General features: G+C 40.1%; 1 protein-coding gene across 1 annotated transcript; it reads left to right on the forward strand.

Annotated features, from left to right (window-relative positions):
- Window positions 1–414: 414 nt before the first annotated feature.
- Window positions 415–9073, forward strand: LOC116387588 (adenosine receptor A1-like). The gene is made up of 3 exons (XM_031854849.1): window positions 415–1076; window positions 3811–4105; window positions 4223–9073. Exons 1-3 carry the CDS (start codon window positions 619–621, stop codon window positions 4604–4606), a joined length of 1137 nt encoding a protein of 378 aa, XP_031710709.1. The 5' UTR covers window positions 415–618; the 3' UTR covers window positions 4607–9073.
- The last annotated feature ends 435 nt before the right edge of the window (window positions 9074–9508 follow it).

Consider the following 9508-nt stretch of genomic DNA (forward strand, 5'->3'; position numbering starts at 1 on the left):
ATGAAAGCATGTGGGAAATGTGTGATTTGCATATTTAGTGCATCTTTGACAATGTCTGTAAAATGCACCTGTCATATGAGTCAATGTTTGATATTCTCCTCCTCAGTGTGTCCACAAAGAGGGCGAGCTTTCAGGTTGCCTTGCAAAGAGAAGATCAATGGACAATAATATGTTAAACTCCCATGGGTGACACATATCAACTGGGATTATTTCACAAGAAACAATTACCCTGAGGCAAATAAACATTTGAGTGCCTTGGGGCAACTAAATCATGTCCACATAGAGGAGCTAAACCCTGATAAAGTAGCCCAACTGTAGCAAATGACTCAGCTTCAGCAGGAAATGACTCTTCTTATTTTTCAAAGCTTTGCCACATATATGAAAGCTACACTGTCAATCTGCGTTTTTGGAAGTTGGTTGTGATGGATTTGGTATCTCGTGTCCGTCTTGTCCCTCCGCCAGCAAGACGGCAAGTAGTCACTTCATTCGCGGAATCACCGTCTCGGACCATATGGAGCACCAAGTCCTGCGTCTTGCGCGCAGCTCCATGTCCTGGACCAGATCCTAAAACAGTTCAGAGCAACAGACACTACGTCTGCCTCTGTGGGGACATAAAACATGCGAAACCTTAGTCGGGGTGTCTCAGTCGGTGCCAAAAAAACTCAAACAGGGAACTCCCTCGACGCGTTCAGGCTGTTTTTCCGCGGAGCGCACACTCCTCCAGCATCCGTGAACATGCCTTCGGGTGTGCTTTCCTCTAAAGCCCTCTACATCGGGATGGAGGTGGTGATCGCCGTGTCGTCGGTCATCGGTAACGTGATGGTGGTCTGGGCTGTGCGTATTAACCGGTCTCTGAGAGACACCACGTTTTGTTTCATCGTCTCCCTGGCCTTGGCTGACATTGCGGTCGGGGCTCTTGTCATCCCGCTCGCCATAACCATCAGCATCGGACTCAAGACGCACTTTTACAGCTGCTTGCTGGTCGCCTGCACAGTGCTCGTCCTCACTCAAAGTTCCATCCTGGCGCTTCTGGCCATCGCCATCGACCGCTATCTGAGAGTCAAAATACCCATGAGGTAGGCCTAAAGGTGAATTCTTCTACTTCCCAATGTCTTGTCTCATTTACAGAAGAAGCCTTTGTGTCTGGACCGCTGCTCGGACCATGGGCACCCACCAGAGCGACCATGCAGGATTTTAATTTCAGCTGCAACCAGAAATAGACCGTAATATGTAGTGGGAAGGTGTGTCTAATCATTTTAATTAGTTATAACCTTAAAGTAGGGCTACATTAGTCTGCTTTGACATATCATTAATATCTCAACGGGAAACCACACGGTGTCAGTGCGTGATAAAAGTCAGTGATTTTCAAGGCTGACATTTTATGAACAGTTTTTAATATCATTTCAAACTATATTTAGACTTGTTAATTAATTTATTCATGTATTTATTTTCAACTCCTTAAGTGTCACACCTCCAATACATAATTGTATCCAAATTATAAGCTATAATGGAACAAAGTAATGCACATATAAAACATCTTGTATTAACTGCCCTCTTCTCAAAATATAATCCATAAAAAAAAAAAAAATAATTGATTAAATTTCCCTCAAAAAATGATTTGGCTATATTGTTTTTACAAGATTTTTAAAATCTGAATATGTATTTTAGCAGCAAACGTATTTGTATCAGACAAGGAACATAGATAGATAGATATATAGATAGATAGATAGAGAGATCTGTGGGGAAGCCAGCTGTTTTCCAGTCTGAGCTAAAAATGTGCCCGTCTTTCTTTACTACTTCTGATCTGGTTGGTTTATAACTTAATGGTAGACTGCCATTTCTGTTGCATGGTAACATATGTTTTAAAATTGTAAATGTCATCAGTTCGAAGGAAAGTTCCTCTTGCCTTACCCATAATTTCACTGAAAACTCAAGTTTCCACTTCAAGTTGCCTAATCGGACAATGAGCCTGGCAGAGAATGCATGATTGATCAATAGGCTCATGGTGGCTGGTTGATGGATTGCATAATTTCTCAAGCTGACAACCAACGCTCACATAAAACTGTTACTCAGAGGACATATTGCACTAGTTGCAGTGACAGAACGCTAAATATTATTGACTTAACTGTTATTTATCAGTGTGCTCCAGTGTTTCTCAGCACTTTTCAGCTCACAGTATTGGATGTAACTTTGTGTATCATGTATATTATAAATCACATTCTATATCAGGTCAAACAATATTTCGTCTGGTGAAGGCTCTGTCTTTTTACTGTCACATATCTAAGAAAATGTGCATCAATCTCACTGCTGATCCATTATAGCCAGATACTTCCATCTGTTCATCAGATTTTAAACACAAGTGAATTGCAATTTACTGTCTTGTATTAAGTGATAAAATGAGCTAGAATTGAGTCCCCCTCCCTAAACCACCCCTGGGACTAGAGGGAAACAATTTACCAGCCGCTGATTTCTTTTTATAGCGGAGGTGGTTTGGAAGCACACTGTCGTGATAAGGGTGGTGTGTCTGATTTTTGAAAATGTCCAAAGTATTGCTAATGCGCTTAGCTTGAGGATTGAAGTTAGAAGGTGGAAATCCCTCAGAGAAATAGAGATATATAGAGGGCAGTCAAGACCAAAAAAGTAATTTTTGGCAGAACAGACAGCTGATCTGTATGCAGACAGACAGCCAAGCTTTACAAGCAGCTGGAGAGAGCGTTTTTTACTTGAGATAAAAACTGTCGTCACATATGGGAATACTCCAGACTCTCTTGATCCTTTGAGTATTCATTCATGCGTCCTGTGTTGTGTCTGACTCACCCTGGCTGGACTCCTGTGTGTGGGCTTTATGTGACAGAGAGTGAAAAGGCAAGGAGAAGTGAGAGAAAGCAAATGGGGCAGGGGGGGCACAAAATGATGGTTTGGCTCTGGCACATATCTCAGCGTGTTTCTATGTTAGCATTAGTGAGGTTAGCCAGGGAGCCGGCACGATAAGAAGCTACAAGCTACTTAACCTCACTGCCTATAAACTCGGGCAGTACAACAAAATACACAAATTCTGAACAAGGATTTCACTATATAAATGTTTAGAAAATGTCAGATATCTACTCAGGCAATCCATACACAACAAAACGCACCACTGCTTAATTCAACACACTCAGGGGTTTTGCTGCTACAGCCTTACATGGTCTGGTATGACCAGCTTATGGTTACAAAATGTTAATGTTACCAAACTTATGCTAGATAGGGCAACGGTGGATACTGTTCAACAAAAGTTACATAGACTCTCTTTGAGCCCGACTCATTATTGTAGGCTTTACTGGTTGGCCACCTTTCGTCATCGGTACTTGTTCTATATAATGCCATTCTGAGTAAACTGCAATCATACATTTGCATTTTCATTACACAGAAACCTGACTGCAGTGCAAGTCTGAGATCTCAAGATATGGTCTTGTTGTCTGTTCCATGTGCACGGTCTGAATTAGGAAAGAAAGCTTTTATGTGCTCTGCTTCCCTCACTTGCAATAGCCTTCAAAAAGACTTGAGATTTTTCTCTCTGTCTGATTTTAAAGCTACAATGGGTAATTAATCAGTTGGTATGTGTTACTGTTTGTAAGAATTGTAATATTTCGAGCAGTTAAGATCTTAATTGATGAAACATGCGTTTAAACCAAAAAAAAAAAATCACTCCACGTTAAAATCTCTAAAGTTATTAGCTTCACAACGGGAGTATTTGTTGTAAATCTTTTGCAGTGACTTACATGTTGTATTGGCCTAAATTAAAAACAAGACCTTCTCCCTTTGTTGCCCTAGCTACAAGCGGGTGGTGACTCCTCGACGAGCCGGCACGGCCGTGTTGTTGTGTTGGCTGGTGTCCATCATAATTGGCCTCACGCCCATGTTGGGTTGGAATAACCTGCAACTTCTCCGTGACAATGGCTCCCTGGTCACTGATGACCTCTTGGTGATCTGTGAGTTTGAGACAGTCATCAGTATGGACTACATGGTCTACTTCAACTTCTTTGGCTGGGTGCTGCCCCCTCTGCTCCTCATGCTGGCCATCTATGTCGAGATTTTCTACATGATCCACAAGCAGCTCAACAAGAAGGTGAGGTCTTCCTCTTCTTGTGGTCGCTTTGTTTGCTATGAAAACAGACTTAATGTGAACTAATTAGACTACATATAAATGTATACGCTGACAATCTTCTCCTTTATCTCTTTGTAGGTGACGGCTAGCCACACAGACCCTAGCCGTTACTTTGGCAAGGAGCTCAAGTTAGCCAAGTCGCTCGCCCTGGTTCTTTTCCTCTTCGCAGTCAGCTGGCTCCCTCTTCACATCCTCAACTGCATCACCCTCTTTTGCCCTGCCTGCGATAAGCCGATGTTCCTCATCTACATCGCCATCATCCTCACCCACGGAAACTCGGCCGTCAACCCCATCGTGTACGCTTTCCGCATCAAGAAATTTCGCACAGCGTTCCAGAAAATCTGGAAACAGTATGTGCTTTGTCAGGATCCAGTCGGGCGGCTTCCTCAAAGAGGGAGTCAGAGAGGACAGAGTCATGAGCGGAGGCTGAGGCAGAATGATGACGATGATGATGATGTGTGACCCTTGGATCGCTGTGTAACTGTTAAGTTTCACCCCACCGGTTCACAGAATGGAAAAGACTCTGGATACATTTTCATGCTCGAGGGGTTACTGGTCAAAACAGTCTTAATGGCATCACAGGACTTCAGAGGAATGAAAGAGATAAGGGAACTCCTTCGTGGACTGACTGATTTCTTCCATCCAACACACTCTGAGAGGACAGGATGACAAATCGGCATGGAGACCGGATACACATCTGAAATCAGACTTTGATTTGAAGAAGACTGATTATTTATTTCTGCACTTACTGACAAAATGAAGATGATGTCGAATAACATAAGGGGTTTCTCATCAGTATCAACACCAACCTGTTGAACTTGAATCACTAAGTGTATATCTGTAGCACATCCGGTACAAATACTAGAAGTTGTGAATGCTGTTTGTATTTCTGATCTGAATTCAAATTAAAACTCATGACCTAAATGGTCACAAATAGTTATGCATCGTATTGTGTGCTACATTTACATGCTTAGTTCTGTGGCCTTAAGGATAGAAAATGTAATGAAGAGGAACTATTTTAATAGTTTTAATCTGGTAAACCAATAGTGGGCAAGCAGGAAGTTTGCGCAACCAGCTTGGTGCTTTGAGATGACTAGGACACAGGATGTACAGTCTGTGGCTGCAATGAAAACATGTCAAATTGACTCACTTGGACCAAGGATCTTTGGTATGGCGAAGGTGTGGTTTCAATGTACTAATGTCAGTTACACAGTAACTCATTAGAGTCATGGCCCTTACAGATGGGTGGTGCAATTCAGTTCAAGTTTTTTTTGACATTTTTAAGACCATTTGACTGTCAGAATGACTAATAATAGCTTATAGTTGTAGCTGAAAACAGCATCCATGCTGAAAGAAAAATTACCTGATGCTCCCCTTTAGATATTTGTCAAATGGTCAATTTAAAAAAACTGTGGGGCCACCTATTAGTAACTTTATAACTGTGGCTGCAGGACTGTGAATCTAAAGAATGTTGGAGCTCTATACTGTACATATATCTCCATGCCCTTTCCACTACTAGCAAGCATTTTACTTTTTACATTTCCCCCCGATTCTTTGTGACAAAGTAGGTATACCGATGTAGCATCATCACGTACTGTCTGTCATTTCTGTTAGTAAACTGACCAGTGTTGCCCTTTAAAAAAGTGAGATTGGACATTGGAAATGCTGGCACTTATAATGTGTACTGTATGTAGCTTATATGTGTATACGTGTAAATGGGAGGTACCATAAAAAATTCACCTCAGTGAGCCACATCCTCTTACAGCTGTTGATTGAGTTAGCAGATTGGGAAATACACCCTTCAAGCATAACAATAGATATTTTTTAATGACATAGACAAATGGAGTCAGGAAAGTAACCAAAATATGTAAGAGAATACGGTGAGCCCTAATTTAAATGTATAATGCTGAATGTGCATTAGCAGGTGGAAGTTTCAGAATCCATTCTGTGCTTTATGACAGAAATAGCATCTGATATTCTCTTCATGTTTCTCTGTATCGAGGCTAAAGTCATCGGTGGTGGGAGGCCGTTATTTTGTACACACCTTGATCCTCTGTCACTTAGCAGAGAGCTACTCGTGTGTGAATAAGGGTGGAGGGCATTAGGGTGGTGAGGTGGGCCAGGGTGGAAGGATTATTCTGTTATTATGCTGAGGAACTCATTAGCATGAGAATCACCTTCATTGGCCAAGTATGCGTGCACATACAAATAATTTGACTCTTGGAGTCGAGGAGTAAAAGAGTCTCTGTGGAAGTCAACATCAAGGCCCATCAAATTAACAGACCTGTTAATGTGACATTAATCTCTGTCTTAACCTTAGGTGGCACTGTGTGTTACAAGAGTACACACACACAAGTGTCAAACAAGTGTACTCACTTTACTTTCACTGCTGCTCTTGTAAGAATGTTTCCAAGTAATACTTTTCTCACTTTTGTGATTCTGTAAAATGCTTATACATCTACTATGTGTAGAATTTATTATACACTATATAAAAGATAGTAAGCCTATAGCATTTTAAAATTATTTTAGAAATCTATTTTGAAAGGAGACTGTATGCTTGTGATGAGAGGAAACTGACACACCATCCGTGACACATCCAAGACTGATGCTAAAGACGTCATAGCTTGAAGCATAGGGGCACTGACCAAGCGTCGGTATTCGATGAATTGGGAGTGACAAATGTGTTGGTCCTCAGGTCAGGACAATATACGCATGGGGGTGGCGATGTTGGGATTACACATTGTTTAAAACAGTGTATTTTTTTTTACCACCACTGGGGTGGCGCCAATGTTGGACATTTGTAATTCTCAACATTGTGACTTTAAGTTTTGGTCTGCTTACTTACTGTGGTAAATGAAACACAATTTGTGCAAAATTCTCAGATGTACATTAACAATATAAAAAGACAATTCATGGCTTATATATTGTACATGTAGGAACTGTTCTGAATCGGAATCATGTGCTGGATGTTTAGAGCAGTGCGTATTAATATGGTGAGCTGTTTTGTCAAATCTCTAATTATGAAGGATTACATGAATAAATAGGTCAATAGATGGAGTCAAGACACCAAAAGCAGACTCTTAATCTCATCTGAATGTGAACATTTTGCTAATGCAGTTTATGTTAACCGCTGTGCTGTTGGCAAATACACTTCCATCAAACACTAGAGAAAGAAAATAAAGTTGCTTTTATCATGGACACTGACTAAGAATTTGATAGCATTTGATAATGGTTGTTTTGATATTCAACAGAAGTTATTTGCAGGTCGCAACAACACAACATCATTACTCAAATACCAGGATATCTCTGTCTCTTTCTCAGTTGCTCACCTTTTTCTGTCAAATGCACACACTCAGACAGTCAAGTCAAGTTTATGTATAGCCTGAATTCCCAGGTTTGTCCCAGAGGGCTGCGCAATCGACAAAGTGTATGACACACTGTTGGTCGGTGTCAATTATTAAATACTTTTAGATTTCATTTTCTAAATTGATATAAAATAGATCTTTGTTTTTATAAAACTTGTTAACTGAACAGACTTTTTTCTCAGGAGTCATTTTGACTTGTACTGCACAGGTGTCTCTAATAGCATTGTTCATTTCTGCACCGCACCACTTTCTGCAACAGATCCATCGTTGATATTATTGGTTCCACCTGTAATTTTTCTGCACTGACGAGTCAAAATATCTAATGGGAAAAGGCGCAACAATCTCACTCACTTGGCCACAACAAAGATACAAGAGTGTGCTGATGCTAGCAAAGTTGTCAAGGTCCGGGTATGTTTTTATGGCAATGAACTGAACCTTCATTCTATGAATAATCTCTTCAAGGCCCTATATAATCTTGTATATAAGTGTGTATAGTGTTTGACATATATGAATGAGGTGTGTTTTTACTTATTCCCTACTTATTACTTAATACCCTGGGTTATGATACTTTTAAATGGAAATGCAGTCTCAAAGGCAGTGTCTGTTCGAAGTATTCACCTTATAAATGGTAAATAAAAGTGAATGGATTTCAGCTCAGTCTGGGGTCAAAGATTATTTTCCCCTTCACCCTGTAAAGCCTTCAGCGGCCGGATCTGCTTCCCAGCTGGTTTGGCTTGCCTGGCCCAGAAGTCCCCCGCCATGTCTCACAGAGTTAGTGTGGAGTTGAATCAGACTGCCAAACAGCAGCACAGAGTGGTGCGACTGTGTAGACAGCTGGACTTCGGGAGTGGTCATGAATATCTGCTACAGGCCAAGAATGAGATGTCTGTACATTACTTCAAATAAAGGAATACACTACATGACAAGCACATTTATGCCACTTCAAATGAATTGTTCTGTTAACACTGTTTTAGTTGTGTCAAGACTGTCAGCAAGAATGTCTCACATATTTACACACACCCTTGACTCTCCATCTTTCTCACAGAGGTGATTACCTACAGTCAGATGCCTTTACATCCCAGTGTGAACTGCAGCCAGAGAGATGCAGGCTCTGTGATCGAGAAAAATTAGAAACACACCATTTTTTTTTTTTTTAAATATGTCCACCCTCCGAGCATACATTCTGCAAAATAGAGGAAAAGTTGCATTGAAACAGAATATCAAATTTGGTTCTTGTCTTGGTCCCTTAAAATCACTCCATGTAGATTATGTTGCATCAAATATGTGGGGCATTTTTCACACTGGCATCTAGTGCTTGAAAGCGGTCAGCGCTGCACTCTGCTGGTTATTGCACAATAGTGAAACTACATATGAGGCAACACTGGGCTGAGGAGACTTACAAAACATTAAAAAATAATGCAAACCCGTCCCTGTCATATATTCTTATTTGTGTCAATGATTATTGAAGATCAAAATATTTTCCTAACATTGTATTTTTAGTATTAAAGTTTTTAGTATTTTTAAGTATTTATTATTTGAGAATATAGATTAAATGATATCCGACACGATTGTCTGCGATGAGATAAAAACATATCTACAGTTCTAATTTCTTACACACACAAGATGAAGTCTTGCTATCTTCAACACAATGGCATATTACTGGAAGCTTTTGTGTCGTGTGTTTCTTCCATTTCTCAAGCTGTATTATAGCAGGTTTTCTGCACAGAAACAGTACGACTATTATTCTGAAAATAAGCACATTTGCACAGAACATTTGACTTATTAGCAGTTTGTCTTGTTTTATAAAATGCTAAAACATACTTGTTTGAAATCAAAACTATCTCAACAATGTTATATCCACAATTTAGTAATTCAGAAACCATTTCCAAATTTCCCATTTTTATTAAAATCATTAAAAAACAAATTACCAAAAAAGAAAAGGTATCCTTTTAATCAAGTTTTCAATAAGCCATCAAAGTTTCCAAATATACCAAACATT

This window comes from Anarrhichthys ocellatus, unplaced genomic scaffold (assembly GCF_004355925.1).
Source record: "Anarrhichthys ocellatus isolate YVR2014 unplaced genomic scaffold, GSC_Weel_1.0 scaffold1, whole genome shotgun sequence".
NCBI lineage: Eukaryota > Metazoa > Chordata > Actinopteri > Perciformes > Anarhichadidae > Anarrhichthys > Anarrhichthys ocellatus.